The sequence below is a fragment of the Idiotropiscis lumnitzeri genome, chromosome 10 (genome assembly GCF_059441095.1).
Source record: "Idiotropiscis lumnitzeri isolate Australia: NSW breed Sydney's pygmy pipehorse chromosome 10, RoL_Ilum_1.0, whole genome shotgun sequence".
In the NCBI taxonomy this organism is placed as follows: domain Eukaryota; kingdom Metazoa; phylum Chordata; class Actinopteri; order Syngnathiformes; family Syngnathidae; genus Idiotropiscis; species Idiotropiscis lumnitzeri.
Window position 1 is genome coordinate 7,961,739 of NC_142400.1, and position 19,064 is coordinate 7,980,802.

Here is a 19,064-nt window from a genome sequence, read left to right on the forward strand (position 1 = left end):
AATTGAGAGCTCTTGTTTTCTTTTGGAGCGAAAGTGAGTTGGCATCTCCCATTTGGCTAATGGCGCATCCAGCCAGCGATATTGCAGCATATTCGCTTTGGCTGGAGCGCGAGGTGATGCGTTCACCACGACAGCACACTGTCAGCCAAAGCGGAGTGCAAATTTTGCCCAATAAGATCAAAAACAATTCAAACAGTGATGTCATTTTTTTTTTCAACGCAGAGTTGTGTCTCGCTGATGCTTTTAATTGCGATTGTTTTCCTCCATCAGCGCAAAACGCGTTCAGCCAGCTGCAGCAACCAGAAAGAGTTTAATCGTAGCGCCTGCAGACATTTAGATAAAAGCTTTGATGCTAGTCGTGACATCTCACATGAGCAATTAAAAGCCAACACACCATCGACTCAATAGGTTACGTTAACTCTTATCAATTAAGATCTTAAATCCTATTACGGAGGGGGGAGGAACACGCAGCTGGATCGGAATTAACCCTGTGCTCTGAGTGTTAGCTCATCACTGATTAAGCCTCATCATCGATCGGCACTTTTTGTGATGTCATGATGATTGCAGTTGATCAGAATTGTACTGATTATAGAGATTAAGAATTGGAATATGAAAAAAAAAATGCACTAGGTAAGTAAAGGTGGTTCTTAATAAGGGAGAATATTGTGGAAAATAATTTGTGTAATTTAATTAAAATATGAGTACAGATTCACAACGCAGTCAAATAGTGATGCTGAGATAGTTTAGATTTTTATTTATTTATTTATTTATTTGAATGATTTTACCTTACAGCTAACAAAACCCAAAAATAATCACCATCTCAAGAAATGAGAAAAAAAATCCAAATTATTTTAAAAATTGACACTGGTCAAGCCTGAAGCACATCTGTCGCTCAGTTCTGAAGTTAAAATTATTCTTTGGTGTGGAATTGTTGTTTGTCTTCAGTTACTAGTTGTCGTTCGGACGTAGGGAAATGTCACAGATGCAGGTTTGTGTTGCGGACTTTGGAGGACAAGTGCAGGGAAGCAGGGAGCATAAGAGTGAAGGAAACGGCATAAAAAAATAATTACATTTCAGAAACAAAACAAAAAGTACTTAAAAATAATGAAGTCCAAATATAACCCCAAGAATCAAAGAAACCGTTAACTCAGTGAATGGACTCAAAATGCTCAAAACGAAATGGCGAAGTGGCTGAAGTGAGCAACCAACGTGAACGAGAGGCGAGCGCGATTATGCTCGTCTCATTTTGCGGATCCAATCGATGACGTCATTGATCGATTAGATAACTCTGGATCCAACCAAGCCGATAAAAAAATGACTTCTCTCAAATCTTAAGCCTGTTCAGATGAGTTCCAAATGCAGAATTCCTGCTTCGCTTTGCTGCACTCCGTCACTGTGAGCACACATTCAAATTATTGTGTCCACAGACCGTCCTCACCAGGCTTTACAAAGTACAAAAAAAAAAAAAGAAAAGTTGAGCAAGCTCACCAAGAACACTTTTTCACAATCCACACCGACTATAGACGTGGTCCACTGGCCCCGGTCCCCACTTAATTGGCAATCCATTCTTGTTTATCTATTAAAATGGGGACACCATGCCACTGAAGTAAATGGCACACGTCTCCGTGTAATTCCGTTTCCCCGAGTGTATATACAACGTGGGCAAGATGGACAGGATGTCAGGCGCAGTCTATTGTTGCATTATTCATCATTATGGCTTTGAGTGATTGTGTTCTCGTGTTGCGCCTATATGACGGAGAACGGCCCGGTGCATGTAAATCAATGTGCATACAACTTCAATCATGAGTCGCTCCGTAATCGAGGGCAGGAGACAATTACCGCAGCGTAAACCCAAAGACCCTTTTGAAGGAAATGTCACCATGCACGCTGCACACTGAGCACCCACAGCACTCGACACAACACTCCCGGAGTGTGTTAATTGAGATCACATCACTTTTTAAATTGTATGACATTTCCGCTGGGGGGAAAAAAAAAAAAAAAAAAAAAAAAAGAATTTCAATATGCAAACAAAATACAAGTCAATGTGGATAAGGCCGTCATTACATCGGAGACAGAGAAGCATGGTTCGGCTAATTCCAAACGACAATGATGCATATATTTCTTTAAAAAGCCCACACATGTGCCTAATGCTCCGACTGGATTACAAATGGCTCTGGGCGGATTTTTTTTTTTGTCTGTTCACTGTTTAATCTCTAGCAGCAGATGACAGATGCTGCTGAGAGCTCATTCAAAAAAAATGCATTTATTCAAGAAATATTAAAAAAAATAAATAAATCAAAAGACAAGTATTTCATGAGAAATGAAAGAAATAGTCCCTCGTGAGCACTGTCCAAATCGTCAAACACCTTGTGAGGCCTAAGGATGCCCAGAGGACCGCCCGGCGAACATCTCATCCTCTTTTGAGTCCATGAAGTCATTGATCATCCCTCCCACATAACCCCGCTGCCATAATGTACGCTACATATTTGATACCGGCTGCTATTTTTAAAACATGCTTCTTTCAATTGTATGAAAAATTGAAAAGGGCCAGAAGAGCGAGGGGAAGGGAGGCCAAATGGCGAGTGGCGCGAAGAAAGAAAAGCAAAGACGGGATTTTTACAGTAAACGAGACAAATGTCACACTTGCGGAAGCGGGCGGGAGAATTGGAGGGAAAAGCTCCGTGATGGAAAGACAGTAAGACATTTGGCGAGACAAATTCGGAGGAGATAACCTTTTATTGCTTCCACTCTGTAAAATAACACGGCACGATGCCGACTGGGATGCTGTTGTTATGGAGGGCAACGGAGGCGCAGCAAAAGGACAAGCTGTCAATCCCCGACTGACGTGAAAAACACCCAACGGGAAGCGATAAATGCGCTCCTCTCCTTTTTTTTATGGGCATTTATGACACGGCTGCATTTGAATGACTTACAAATCACAAGTTTAAAACACACCTAGCATAGTAGCCATTCCACTAGTACAGGTGTGGGCAAACTAGGGCCTGGGGGCCACATGCGGCCCGTTAAACCTTTTAATCCGGCCTGCCGAACTTGAAAAAAATAAATGAATCAACCTTTCATTGTTTTATTTTCAAAATACAGTGGTTTTTTCAAAGACATATATTTTGTTGTCATTTTTTTGTTCACTTTCATTTAAAATTAAATGTATTTATTTTCTCAGATGAGGTTACGTCACCAAAACACTCCATCCATCGACTCCTGGTCCGGCCCCTCTGTCAAATTTTAGAACGCATTGTGGCCAGTCAATCAAAAAGTTTGCCCACGCCTGCTCTAGTAGATTTATTTAATCATCCACTTAAGATAAATAAACACCTCCCTCAAAGAGACCCCTTCTTTTTCTCCTTCGGAAAAATGTTATTCCCAGGGGCGTGGTGGCCATTGGGAAATTCAAGAAAACAGAATTTTCACGAAAGGCTGGTCCTGGCCATCACGTTTTCGCACATGACAGCGCTGTCGACGCCAACTTTTCAGCGCATCACGGCTGCACATCTACACCATAACTCAAACAAATCAAATCCTCCACACCACGGGCGGGTTTTTCGGCGCTCAGTTCATGAATTGATTCCATTCAGTTCACTTGAGAGATTCGGTCATTTGAATGAATCAATTGCAAATGACAACTCTCAGATGAACTGAAGTTTGCAACTCATCTGTGGTCATATTACTCAGTTTGCGCGCATTCTTAATTAATAGACAGCGCATCAATGAAAATGGATTGTTACAGTTTTTTTTTTTTTTTTAAGACAAAATCTAATTTAACAGTATAGGATTATTGATAGTGAAGTGAGGGTACATAAAAAATCTTGCTAGCACTTTTAACATTACGTACTGGCTGAATGTTACACTATTTGAATTGCTGTTGTTTAGATGAAGGTAACTTAGAAGTAGTGGGAGATAAAATTAATTAAATTCATTAAAATATTAAAAATGACTTTAAAATGCCAGTAACTAGTAACATATTTTGGACGTAATTTATCCAATATTGCTGCTACTAGTGTACTATCCGTATAACTGAGTCATCTATGCGAAGGTCTAATATGATTTTTTTTTCCCCTTGAATGTTGTAAACATGCCTTTGCGCACACGTGACTTTCATTGGTAGAAGCACGACGACGCCACACAAGGCCTTTACGCACCCTCTTGGTGAGCTGCGTGTCCATCATGAAGTTGTGCACGTGCTTTTCAGCCTTGGTCAGCTCCAGCTTCCTGGCTACCACGGCAACCACCAGAGCCGTGCAACCGGCACCCTGCAAGTAGGGGGGGGGGGGGGGGGGGGATTTTGTGCGACATAGATAGAAACAGAACACCGAGTCAGTTGCTGAGGAGGAGCAATCGGCTAATTTGACTTTGAGAATTAAACCCCGAGTGAGTGACGGGGGTACACAAACATGAGCGAGACAGCGCCAAACAGAAGTGAAAGGAGAGAAAGGGAAAGCGAGAGGAAAAAAGGATTAGGTTGGAGAGTAACGTTCCAGATCGGCAATTCTTCATGTCAACAAGCAAGCCAAATCTATTTTCAATTCTAATCCATCTGGTGGAAGATCCCTCCTTCCATACTTCTCAAATACGTGACTGAGACCTACGCTGGAAAAAGCATCGGAGATTGACACTCCATAATGTCCTTTAATGGGACGCCGCCGATCTTAATTACATGGTGTCAGTCTTCTGGCGGCCGACAGAAGGCGGGGATCTCGGGAAACATGCATCGGATTCGCCGAGTGGCGGCAGTTGGGCGGCGACGAGGAACACGACAGACTTTGTTAACTTTCGGATACAGTACTTTTGGATACTTTTGGAGGGAAGCAAAGATAAAGAGAACGAGCTGAGTGCTTACAAATGGCGAGGCAGGATGAATCCTGGAGGAAGCGGACGACGGCGGCGAATGAAGGCAATGTTAATGAGGTCACATTTCTCCTGATAAGCAATGAATTAAGATTAAGTGCGTTTAAATGAAAATGTAGGGCCACTTCCTTCTTCTTCGCAGCGGGAGAAGAAGGGCGATAAGGCATCGAATAAAAATAACTTTGTCCGGGTTCAGTCAAATGCAACACACAAACAGGCGTTCGCGTCTATACACTCATCCACAACGATGAATAAAATATGATGCAAGCCGATGGAAACCAACAAAGCGTTCATAAATGTTGAAGCTTCGCAAACTTTAGACATCAAGCACCACCTACAAAAAAATTCTATGCCAATACTAAGAAGCAGGGCCTGACCCATATGGATATTCCAGACAATATATCCAATTATTAGTCAGACTAAAATTCTGGTAAACGATTAATTTAAAAAAATACATGATGACTAAAACAACTATGTTTGTGGAGAGAAAAAAGTTCAGATAAATTACTGCAGCACAATATGTACGGCACGGTGCCGAGCTCCAGTGTGCAATTGTGCCCTGTGGCCCAAATCAGCACGGTGCTGATTGTTCTATGCAGACACAGCGCGTAAACGTGTGCGTGCGTGTGGGCGAGTTTTTGTGTGCACGCCCACGCGTGTTGGATTCCGGCGGGGTTCCCTGTGCAATCTCTGCAGACGGGCTGACGCGAGCTGAGCCGCTGTGATTTGTTTCATACGCCCGAGTGTTTCCCCTCGCTCGCTCTGCCACGGCACAGTCATCCACCTCGCTGTCAGAAAACGGGAAATTACCATCTGTGCCACTGCGCGACAATTACACACCGCAAAGTGAATATTGGATCACTTGAGCTTCAAGAAAAAGCTTCTGAAAGGACGCAAATAAAATATACTGACAGGCAGACCTCTTTTTATATTCAACTTGAAAAAAAAATCCACATTACCACCCATTTAACAACCTTGCTTATTTTCTACCAACTAGCCAGGAATTTTTCAGTGGGGTGGCCAAGGTGACAACACTTGACCATAAGTGCACGCACATCATTTGCATTCTTGTAACCCTCCTCTGTAATCAACTAGTCATTGTTTCTCCACAGCCAGGTCTTCATGAAATAAAATGCTCGCTGACCTTGTTTGGTTGAACTGAATTTATTAGCGGACGCCATTTTCTTACCTTCGAGAAACATCACATTGTCTACTTTTATCTCATTTAGTGAATCACTAACAAAAAGCCAATCACAGTAATCAATCATCACCGATTGGTGTCGAGAAAATAATTTCCACGTCACACGCAAATAATCAGCCAATTAAAGAAAAATAAAATCAACAGAAAGGCACACTGTGGTGATCTGTAAAATAAAAACAATATAAGACACATCGAGGTCTGAGGGACTGAAAAGTATACAACAATTTTTTTTTTATTTATTTGGCTGCGTGTCAGGTGTGCAGCACCTACGTGTTTTTGTGTCAGCTAAAACGAAAAATATTAAGCTTTATTGCACACTCTGTGCTGGCTGAAGCGGTTTTGTAGCTTCGATAACACTGTGTCACAATGTCAAAATCGCAGGGAGGTATGCGTTCAAGATTAAAGAGAAAGTCACACCAGATTGTGTGGCAAAACTCAACATTAGAAATGTTGACGAGATTAATTAAATGTCAAGTAAAAAGAATGCCTTTAATTTACATTTTATTTCAAAATGTTTTTGTTAAGTGAAGTTGAGAAACACAATTTTTTTTTCATTAAAAACAAGGCCTATTTACATTAACAGAAAAGCATAAAATATTCAAATATAATCATATAATTTTTTATTAAAATAATTATGGTAAGTACAAAAAGTTTGGGATTTTTCTTAAAATAAATAATTTTATTCTTAAATATCACTTCTAATTAACTGGCAAAACCGGATGTAATTTTTATGCAAAGCATGGTTGCTGAATGTAACTATTAATGCGTAATCTAATTTAGTTATTTTTAGAATCAAGTAATCAGTAAAGTAACTAAGTTACTCTGTTAAGGTAACTGTGGCCACACTGCCAACTACTAATTTGTACAACCGACCTACACAAAAACCAAATCTCTTGTGCCTACCTACCTCCTACAAAACATCTTCCTACCAATCGGCCAACCCACCCATTTCTACACATCATTTCAGCAGGTGCGTAAACATCAAAGTAAAGTAACAGTCTGCGCAGTTCAGCCATATACCGTAATTTTTTTTTCACTGAAGCGACAAGAAAAATGCACAGACAAAGTTGCTGGCGTGACACTTCTTCAAATGCACTGCAGTTCGGACAACTTTGCACTTGCACAGTCAAACATCTTCCCCGCTTTGCACCTGGCGCACCCTCACGGGTTGCCATAGTGATGACCACGAGACTTCTCTCTGTACAGACTCATTACAATAATTCAAAGGAATCCATTTTCTTCCCTTAACCTGTCGCCCAAAGTGCGTAGCCCCGTATTTCATCGCAGGGCTTGACTTTGGAGCGCCGTTTTCCCCCGCGCGCACGCCAACACTCCTCGCTCCTTCTCTGATGAGCAGTGAAAATAAACCACTGCAAACTCTGATGATGAGGGTGTTTGTGTGCGACAGGGGAGGAGAGCGCGAACGCGCGCGCGCGTGTGTGTGTGTGGGAGTCCTCTTTAAGAGTGTGCGTCAAGCACAGTGTCAGCACGGTGTGGAGGATGCAGCCCGCGGCGGCGAGCATGGGACTTTCAGTTTCCTACCCCTCTTGTTTTGCGACTGTGGCGACTGGCGTGGTTCGCTCACTCAACACTTGAAGAGCGCTATCAAACATTTAGCCTTCGCCGAGGTGATAAGAGTCAGTTATAATTGACAAAAGATCCCCGCTGATTTGCTTACTTTTCATTGCGCATGCGCAAACTAGCAAGAAAAAGAGCGAGGTGAAGTGTTTGCTATTCACTAGAAGTTTTCTGGGTGAAAAAGGGCAAAATAAAAAAAAGAAATTTGATTTTTTTTTTATAAATTTAAAGGATATTTGTCAGTTGAAGAGGATTGTTGTTCTTCATCTTCTAGGCACACCTGTGCAATAATAATCCTGTGCAATTAGCATCTTTCACCTGTTTGGTGGATGGCAAAGGAGAAAGTGCTCGCTCGCAGATTGAGACAATTTTTGAGAGAAGTAGAACTTTTGTGAACGTAAAAGTTTTAGATCTTTGAGTTCAGCAACATTTACATTTTTCTTTGGACTGTATAAATGGATCGCAATGAGAAAAAAAAAGTCATCTCATTTTTGTGCCGTTTTTTTTTTGAAACCCTGAACTTTGTATATACGCACACGGATTTGACTTTTTTTTTTTTTTTTTTTTTTCATCAACAACTTGCCTGTGCTGCACTTCGCACAAATTGTCTTCTGCATAAATAATAGCAAATGCTCAATAAGTTCTCTCAGCAAAATCCAAAGTATAACCAAATGGCTTCAATTATTTGAAAGTAAGTGGATTTGAAAGCATCTCCTATTTGCATTTTTGAAAAATAGCGCTTCTGAGAACGACAGCTGACACGCTTGGAGAACTAAATCATTCTGCCATTCAGACCCTTAATACGATTAGGTAACATATTAAAAAATGCATCATTCCCAATTGAGGCGCGCACCCACTGTGCGGTGTCTCCCAATTAGTCTCCGTGTGCTACATGTCCTTTGAGGGAAGCAATCATAGGTAACATGCTTCATTTCAAATCCTCTTCCCTTTGCCTGACCTTGCAGAATAATTCAGAGCAGACAGACATTTTGGTGCCATTTGCAACGACTGAAAAAGCCCATCATTGCCTCACATCGGACTAATCGTCTCCCATCGCTCAGAAACTAGACGACGTGACGTGACGTGATGGCGAGTGGCGCTAACAGCCACAATCGTATTGCGGGAAATCCGTGCAAATAAGGGGCGGAATGAAGTGTCGAAAGGGACACTGAGAGACAGACGGTGGGTAGAAATAAACGCCGGGCCCGGCAAAGGATGAGGAGGAGTAGATGGACAGCCAGGGAAGTGAAATGTGATAAATCGGAAAAGATAGGACGGGAGAATGAGCGAGAGAAGCTGCGAGTGGGAGGATGTGACACCCTGGAAAAGGTGGGACCTTCATTATGCAATGAGAACGTGTGCGCACACAGGAACATTAATGGGTTCTCTCTTGTTTGTGCACCTACGCACGCGCACATCCAAGCGGGCTAATTCAGGAGGAAGCTCGGCGGGGCTGTCCGTGTTACACGAACAGCTGAATTTCTCAGGCGAGGGCCAAAGTGTGCTGTAATCTGTTGACCTTTTGAAAAAGGCAAGGACGGCGCCGAGGGGACGCGCAGAGAGAAAGTGAGGGAGAAAGAGAGAGAAAGCCGAGGGCCGGTCGGTACATGTGCTGCTTCTGTGAGGCGCGTCATGGCCTCCAGGGGGCAGTGCATGCAGAAAATACATAGATTTGACGAAAGGATGCAAAGAAGAAATATTTTTTTTCTTCAAAACAAGCACAAACAGACTGTAGAATACGGTCTATATCAGGCTGTTAAAATGGTATCAGTGTTGTAGTATCGGAGGATTCTTACGAGACGTACAGTGTCGCATTGTACCCACCATGATTCCAGTGAGCAGACACACTCCTTTGCCGCAGTAGGTATGAGGGACCATGTCTCCGTAGCCAATGGACAGGAAAGTGATGGAGATCAGCCACATGGCTCCCAGGAAGTTACTGGTCACGTCCTGTGCATCGTGGTACCTGCACGACACATGCACAATCCAGCTTTAATGTGAAAGGGTCAATCTTCTTCAAACAAAATCTACACATTGCCAAATTTGCATATGAATAATATTAATCACAATTTTCAAAATGTAAAAAATGTTGACTAGTGTAAAAATAAAGGGAGGACATTGAGGCTTGAAAAAAAGAAATGTACATATACATTTCAAAAGAATGCATCGAAAATAAAAATGGGTAGAAATAGAGATTTATCACGATATCTATAAAATTGTAATCACTCAAATTTGCCTGTCAATGCAGTGATAAAACAATAATATAAACAATATAATAATCATAATCAGTTATATATTTTTTAGGAATGTAATGAATGAATAGAAATTTGATTAGAAATAATATACAAATATATTTCTAAAAACGCAGCGGGAAGATTTTATGGTAAAATTGTGCAAGAAAAGTTCAATAAAAATGTATTATTGTAGAAAAAGTAAAACTGCAAGCAGGAGAAAAACAAAAAGTAAAAGTACAATTAAATAAAAGTATCCATAATAATTGATAATACAGTAGATATGTTATCCCAGAGCGTGATTTTGAAATCGTGCATTAGAATGCTTATAAAAAAAATCCCATTATTGTATTTTAAAAATTGCATATAAAATTAAAATCTGAAATTCTCTAAAATTGTAGCAAAAAAAAAATGTTCATTGTACATTTTTCATTCCCCAAATTTGGATTTTTACCCAACATTTCAAAATTGTAATGCATAATTGGAATTCACAAATGGATGCAGAACAAAACTCCAACAAAAATCTTGCGTAAAACAAAATACAATGCCTAGCCCCGGCTCTTTTTGCTCCAGTGTGTGTCAACTACACACACGCATGCACACTCACAACACTGTTACCATAGCAACCATGCCGGTGCAACTCGGACACAATGCTGTCTTGTCTAAAAAATATTCATCAGAAATGCATCCTGTCGATTACAGCCTTGAATGTTTGCAACGGTCGTGAGAATGTTGCCACGCTCACACTTTCGCACTTCATTTGATGCCCTCTTTCGTCCCCTTCATTAGTTTGGCTTGCAGAGGAGAGGGTATGCCAATTAAACTCGGAGGCCACCCAAACGAGGGCTTCCCAGCTGCAGGGCATTTATGCATTTAAATAAGCTTATTAACCAGCGGATAATTCCCCATATCGCCTTGTTTTTTTGCCCGACAGGAAGTTAAAATGATGCATTAGGAAGGCTGCAAAACGTCAACAAATCCGATCATCGATCTTGAGAAGTGTTCAGGAACCCCTTTTTGTTCGTCCATGCTTGTCCTTGTGCAAATTTTTACTCTTGTTCTTTTCTAATCTAGCAAGGACGGGAAAGGCGGACATTCCGTATCCTGCAAAATGTGCTTTTTCGATAGCCAGTATTATTGTTCAAGTCTTCAAAACGCATTAAAAATGCCAAATTTATCATGATTGTTCCGACGACCCCGCCTGCCTTCTCATTCAACGGATTATTCCATGCGAAGACTTTATTCAGGAAGACAACAGCAAAACAAACTTGGTAAAAAACTACGAAAGCTTTGAGCCTTTTTTTTTTTTTTTTTTAACGGTGACACTGAATATCCATAATGACGGCAAGAATCAGACAGTCATGCGAGTCGCTGCAGCATTGCTGTCAGTGTCAGTCGAGGACGACGCAGGAGAAGAAGAAGTGGAGCGCGACACAAGTGACAGGGGCTTTTCACAATCGTGATTGCTAAAGCGAGTGAAACGGTAAACTATGCGAAATGTTGTTCAATGTTCTTCCAGTAAAATCACTCAGATGATTCCTTTGTCCGATAATATTCTCAAAAAGGACTTTAAGGACAAGCTCAGGAATCAAACTCACACATGTGAGTTGATGATAAACATTAATATTCCAAACCTTTGCAGCACGCAGATGTGAAAGGCCCCATGACGGGGCTTGCCTTGGGCCCACAAATGACTAAAAACGCCTCGTGTGTAGCAATCGGGCTAATTTGCATAATAACCACCCCCACACCAAGTTTCTCCGCCCATGACATTTCAGCAAGGCTGTGAAGATCTATGTTACGTTCTCTAATCACAGCACAGGAAAAGAGCAAAAAATACAAAAAGTAAGTTGCTGAGCACAATACTATATATAACAGTTATTACATATATATATATATATAACAGTTATTACATATATATATATATATATAACAGTTATTACATATATATATATATATATATATATATAACAGTTATTACATATATATATATAACAGTTATTACATATATATATATAACAGTTATTACATACACATATATAACAGTTATTACATACACATATATAACAGTTATTACATACACATATATAACAGTTATTACATACACATATATAACAGTTATAACATATATATATATAACAGTTATTACATATATATATAACAGTTATTACATATATATATAACAGTTATTACATATATATATATAACAGTTATTACATATATATATATATATATATATAACAGTTATTACATATATATATATAACAGTTATTACATATATATATAACAGTTATTACATATATATATATAACAGTTATTACATACACATATATATATATATATATATATATATTATATACATATGTACATTCTTATTATTTAAAAGAATAATTAGACAATATTACATAATAATGATAATAATATTTACATAGTATTAAAACGTGTTTGTTTGTCTTGTTGTTTATCAACGACAGTGTGGTACGTTGTGGTTGACCAAGAATTGAATTTTTTTTTTTTCTTCCACAAACATGCAATTACCGTATTTTCCGGACAATAAGCCGCTACTTTTTTCCTAGATTTTGAACCATGCGGCTAATACAACTGTGTGGCTTTTTCTTTCACCACTAGGGGCGCTCTACAGTCCAGAAAATAACGCTAAATAAATCTTGATTTATTTTCTCTTGGGTCTGTTTTGTTTGATTTAGCAAAGTTTGCTGTGTTAAAAGGTTTGTATATCGTCTTTTTTTTCCCCTCTCAAAAAAGAGTTGCTGTACCTTATAGACCGGAAAATACTGTAAAATCTTTAGATCCTGGTAACACACACACCCATTGTACTACTGACCTCTCACACACACGCACAGTCCAGGCGGCGATGATCCACAGAGAGATGCTGAAGACCAGTAGCACCGTCCCGGGGCAGATGGTCATGAGCGTTTTCATGACAAACCGCGTGTTAAAATGCACCTGCAACACATCCAAACACACATGCAAAGGTTCATTCATCGCTTTGCGTCTTCAAATAAAGACACGTGGTTCTTCACCAGTTCAGTTAACATGAGTAGCATAAAAAAAAAAAATAATGCTAATATTCCTTGAAAGTTGCTTCATTTGAAATCGGATACACAAAAGCTGGAGTTGAATTTCGGTGCTTGTGATCGTTACTGTGTACACGCAGCATATAGACGCAGTTATGAATAGAATCTGACATGTACAGCTTGAAGCATTTGTGCACCCTGGCAGCTGGCATGGATGAATTTGCTTTAATGGTATGACTCGGTATATCTTCAAGTGACCTTGTGAAGAATGCAGTCATTTTGCTTGGAGAGAGACTTACTGGGGTTGAGAAAAAAAAAATAAAAAAATGGAGCTGGCTGAGTACGTGTACCCAAAACCGTCTTCATTCTGGGTACACCTTCACTGTAATTACCTCCGCCAGGGAGGTTTGCCTTGTAGCTTTGTTTATTAGTAAAGAGATGTTAATTTTTTGAAACAGAGCTATAATAGAAAACTAGGCACTTTTCTGACTTTATTATTAAATTAATTGTTATTTGAAAAAAAAAAAAAAAAGTGCCACATAGTTTTGTCAATTTAGATCGGATGATTTAACTTCGGACAGTTTGTTCATCGGCAAGTTGCAAAAGCATTAACTTTGATTGCGGCTTCATCTCACTGGAGGAAAACAAAAAGAGGGCATTTCTCCTCAAAACATACGGCATCTTTCTATATGTGCCTTGCTTCGAAACACGACATCGTAATCATCATTTAGCGTCATTAGGAAAAAAAAAAACTAGCACTGATCGTTGACTGCACGGCGCGGGCACATCCCGCCACTACCTCAATCTTTTCTTTTCATGGCCCATTTGAGCCGCATGTAATAACTCGCTCCCATTTCAAGCTCTCGTCTCATATTGTGTTCGAAAGGATTCCAAGTAGCTTATGTCTCTAGTGCAAAGGAAAGACGTGCGATTGGAAGGATGGAGAAGAACACAGATCTCATTTGAGCTCAAGAGCTTTTTGACCTTATCATTTTTGTGCAGGGCAGCACGGTGAAAAAAAAAAAAGAAGTGGGTTGCACAGCCCAGTAACTCAGTTTTGAAGTTTGGGGGGTTGTGAAGTTTGCATATTGTGACTGAGTTTGAAAAAAAAAAAAAAGTTGAGACTTAATGAGATTTTTTTTAAGGTCTTTTTTCATTTTCATTTCTTTCATTGCACTTCTTTTTGGCAGGACTGCTTCCAGCTCGTGTATATGGATGTGACATTTTTCATCCAATCAGATTGCAACCTCTATGTTGCCATGTCATCATAATCTGCCTGCAGTTTACAAAAATCAACATTGTGGGCTGATTTAACTTTAACTTACATTAACAACTGGAGACTTTCTTCAACCAACCAGATTTCAAATTTGCCGAGCAATTTGTCCCAAAATAACATCAGAATTTTTCTGTCTTCTGATTGGTTGGTGTTAGCAAGCCAACTACAACTAGCAAAAAAAATAAAAAAACATTTGTAGCGATATGCTCATTGACACATTTAACGATTAGCATGTCCGCTGATTATGATGCATTTGTTTAATTTCTTTGGAAAAATATATTTTTATGTGATCAAATAAATATTGATTCTGCTCAATATTATATACGTTATACTGCACTTTTGTTTATGGTTTCCATAATTGTGATATATGATAGTAGTGGGATTAATTAAATTATTCATTCTGTTAGAACTCCACTAAAGACCCCTCTGCGAAAAAAAAAAAAAAAATAAAATAAATATTTAGATGCCTGTAAACTGTCCATGTTGAAAATGTCATCCCATTTTGATGCAAATTTTATCAGCCTCCCATTTGGACATTCTACATTATTTTGTTTAAAAAAACACAAAACAATCAATGGTTTTGTTTGTGTCCTGTGATTGGCTAGCAACCCGTGACCCAAATGGGGATAAGCGCAACACAAAATGAAAAGCCTGATGGCCTTCTGAGCAGCTTTGCCACAAAAGGCATATCCTAAATGTCATGCTCGCATCCTCTGACCTTATTGAGCGCACCGATACTCCTTGAAGAGGCGTCGGTGAAGAGTTTGCTGTGCAGGAGCATGACCCTGGCGATGAGGTAGAGGCGCAGGAACATGGGCACGCTCAGCACCATGTCCAGGTCGGCCTCGGCCTGCGACGGCGCGTACGAGAACGCCAGCCGCGCTCGCCACTGGAACTTGAAGTCGCCGGGCACCGGGTGCACGGCCGACACCAGCAGCTCCAGCGCGATGAGCAGAACTCTCTCCATCGTCATGGCGATACGCCAGTCGTCCGCCCCGTTGTCGATGACAAACAGCTGCGGAGATGCCACAAGAGGAGTCCACTTATCAGTACACATGATGGATGTGATGATTTAAGGCAAGCGCGTGCTATTTTTAAGGGGGGGGGGGGGTAAATAGCTCTTGATCTGCATCTATTCAGCCTCGGTGCCGCCTCATTAGCACAACACACAAATCTCGCGTTGGACACTTGCAGAGTCATCTCGTGTCGGAGCTGCTTAGCGAAAAAAAAACAACAACAACAAAAAAACGCAATAACAACAAGCGCTGCTTATCTCAAAACTCTCCGAGAAGGGATTGCCATGACCGTCCCCCCGCTAATTGTACCCCCCCCCCTCCCCGTGCGGTGTTTGCATGTTTTTGTTGCTAATTTCTGTGTTAATCTTGATGTTGTTATGAAAGGCACTGTTACAAGGACAGCACGAAAGGAAAGTTTCATTAGACGGAGAGCTGAGAGGGGCTGAGGGTGGGAGGGTGCTGATGACAGGAGGCAAGAGATGGATGAAGATGAAGAGGAAATGAAAAGATAGATATTGGGCCAGAAGGTGAATCTGTTCTGGGATGCGCGTTGACATCTGATTTGTTTGGATTAAGAAACAAGTTTTCCATCTGAAGTTGCGGAAATTAGAGTTGTCGAGGGGTGAAACATTTTCTGGGGGAAGTGGAACTAGCCAGAATATTTGGGGTATTTTTTTATTTTTACAAATGTATCATACAAACAACAATATTTTTTCATAAGCAGACACAAATGTAAACCAAACTTCAATGAGGACAAGCACCATTTGAAAATAGCGAATAGCTTAAACATAGCTATTACTAGAATTCCCAGAGCCGTCATTTTGACGGTTTTCAAATTTGATGCGTTTTTACTCTGCGTATATAGACGCTCCTCCAGATTTCTTGATTTTCCCTAATTCTGTATACATTTCATTCTTATGAATGAAGTTATTACTTCTTTAACTACCGCGCACCCGTAAATTTGAAGGCTCTACTTATCATCGGCACATTGCGCTGGAACAGTGCAGCCGGGTTTCCATAGCAACCAGCGGCTGCATTGAGAAACACTCCTCGTCAACATGATCTTCCCCCAAAAAATCTCACAGCGTACAGGATGCGTTACATCTGCTCCAAAATATTAATCAGTCCGGGGATGAATTGCCAGAGTGAGCCCAAGTAAAAAAGTTGACTAGTGCACATACGACAGGCTGGTATCATGGTTGAAGTACAGAGTATGAGTAAAAACGTAGAGTACCGCCTTTCCAGGTTTTTTAATTGCAGGGAGGAAAAAAAAAAAAAAAAAGCATAATATGCCGCCTTTAACACCCAAACGCTCATAATACATAATATGATTTCAGAAATTTCGCGTGGCCCTCAGAGGACTTCCCCACCCGTGCTTTAGAGTGGAAGACTCTTGGCAACATGAGAACGGTTATAAAAATAAATGCAAACCGAGAGGGAATTGACATCCCAGTGGCAAAACATCTAAGCACATGCTTTTCTTCTTCATTTCAGAGCTTGGCTTTATATCCCTGCAGAGTAAATAAAAGGTCGGGAAAAAAAAAATGAGGAAAAATGTAAAAAGCAACACCTCTGTTGTGGTACTACGAATGAGGGACCTTGCGCTGCTTTGGGAAACCAGGCATCACTCTTTTTCCCCCACATCGAGGGTTTTGAGCCCACACACACGCACGCACCCCCCCCCACACACACACACACCTCTTGAGGAAAACAAATGAAAAGGGGATTTCACCAGAAGCCACCTCTGTGTGGTCGTCGGCCATGTGATGATGAGAGACAAATCCCTGCCATGACCACCTATGGATGCACGCCCAATAGTCCATCATTAAAGCGCTTGATGGCTCAGCAGGAAGCGTGTTTTCCAACACAGGCTACACGCGTGCACATGCCGCTAACATGTGCACAAACACGCTCATTCGGAGCCAATGGGGGGAAGCCATCAAGCCAGCCAAGGGTCAAACGCCGGTCCTTGCTTTTCTTTTCCATCAGCCAACGTATGCATGTGTGTGTGTGTGTGTACTGTACTCGCGCGCACGCCCGAGTGAGGGCGTGTGCGTGTGTGCAGACCCAGCCTCGTCATGGTGACTGTTGCCACGGCGACAACATCAAAGAGCAGCCAAGCTTAATTAGGATCCCCAGCGAGAGCGAGGGAGCAGTAGGAAGAAGGCAGAAGAGAGGGAATCAAAAAAAAAAAGAACAGAAGAAGGGAGACACACGTTTAGAGATGAGATGATAAGAAAAGGGGAAAGGAGATGGAGGAAAAATGATGGAGGTGTGTGCGTGTGATACAGAGAGGGGGGAGGGGCAGACAGGCTGTCTCACACAGTGGATGTGCATGTGTCAGATTTTTTTTTTTTTTGGAGGGGGGTGGGGGGGGGGGCTCGTCTCTTTCCATTTTGTTGAAAATATGACAATATAATGCAAAAAAAAAAAAAAAAAACAGTTTTGGAAGGGAAATTAAACAATCGAAAGAGAGGTCTTGATATTTCTGGATTTTTTTGTCAATAATTGAATCCACTGAAGAAAATTTGATGCTAGGTGGAAAAATGCCACCTACATTGATGAAACAATTTATATTAAAGACTACATGCTGAAATATTTTCATCAAAATTGCAAGATTTGAAACCTGGTATTGATGAGTACTCACATCTAACAACTTCATACTCAGTCCATCGCTGCAACCAACTACAGTTTTTGTTTTTGGTCTGTTCTTATAAATGTGTCTCTGAGAAAGTACTTCTAAATTTCTGACCCACTGTTATGTAAATGTTTTGCTAATTTGACCAACCCAATCTTGTGTTTCTCTGCCCATGACATCATCAGCACTGGGAAATGACATATCAAAGCTAAATGGTAAGCAGAGCTGCAAACAGATTTGTATTAACTAACAGTATTATTTAGCTTCTGATAACACTTGATCAGATAAATTATGGCAGTGGGGGGGGGGGATTCTGCCAGAATCCGCTATATTAAAATTTCATTACAAAATGAAATTCAGCACCTTGGCGATGAAGTGCTGCCTCTGTGAGTGAAAATATGTGTTCATTTTTTCCCAAGCGGCACTACTGAGCAACTTTCAACAACTTAACTTTTTGAATTGAGAATTAGATCGAAGTTCTAAAACCTTAATTGGACAGCCTCCATCCATTCATCTTTTTTTTTTTTTTCCTGCTTGACAAGGGAGCAAAAAAAAATGTGAGGTGGTCCAGATTTCGCCACAAGGAAATGAGCACCCCCCCCCTTCTTCTACTCCCTCCTCCTTCCCACCTTCCGGTCCTGTCCTTCCCCTGCTGCCTCCTGCCGCTGTCGGTCTTTTCCTGGCTAAACCGCCACGAGGAAGGGATAAATAATTAAATTCCATTAGGAAAGTAATCTGTCAATGTGAGTGAGTGAGTGAGTGAGTGCCACTGCCCCTACATGACCAAAATGGGAAGGAAGTGGCTTGGTGGTGCTTCGACATTTGAATGTGTGTGCGTGCGCATGTGTGGCCAAAAACAAACACTCGATAAGCTTGGACATACTTTATACACAGCGAGCCCAAAAGGGAACACGGCGCAAAATCCGATGCCTCCTTCGTTGCTTTAACTTTAACAAAATGCGGCATCCGAGTGCAAAGGGCGAGCGATATGACGATGCCAAATGAAGAGCGAGCCGGACAGAAGGAGGGCAGTGCGAAAAAACTAAACAAGAAGAAGAAAAAGAATCATCACACTCCTCCACCACTCTGCGGTGACCTTTCACCTTTCCTCCTTCATCCATCCATCTCTGCCTGAACTGCATCCAGGCCTCGCGGCCGTTCTACCAGCTAATCAGGTTAAATCCCTCATTGGACGTGCCTCATCACGGAAGCAGATGCAGCGCTAG

At 40.9% G+C, this 19,064-nt stretch overlaps 1 protein-coding gene across 5 annotated transcripts in view; it reads right to left on the reverse strand.

Annotated features, from left to right (window-relative positions):
• kcnn3 (potassium intermediate/small conductance calcium-activated channel, subfamily N, member 3) overlaps positions 1 to 19,064 on the reverse strand; it is a 76,857-nt gene that overhangs the window by 19,744 nt on the left and 38,049 nt on the right. For all 5 annotated transcript variants that reach the window (XR_015845610.1, XR_015845608.1, XR_015845609.1 and 2 more), the window contains exons 4-7: positions 14,903 to 15,199; positions 12,716 to 12,837; positions 9,467 to 9,608; positions 4,158 to 4,268 (exon numbers count right to left, since the gene is read on the reverse strand). Coding sequence is in view for 1 of the 5 variants with exons in the window: in XM_088306958.1 (XP_088163084.1) it covers positions 4,158 to 4,268; positions 9,467 to 9,608; positions 12,716 to 12,837; positions 14,903 to 15,199 (672 nt within the window). In the remaining 4 variants the exon portion in view is untranslated. The remainder of the gene's footprint in view (positions 1 to 4,157; positions 4,269 to 9,466; positions 9,609 to 12,715; positions 12,838 to 14,902; positions 15,200 to 19,064) is intronic.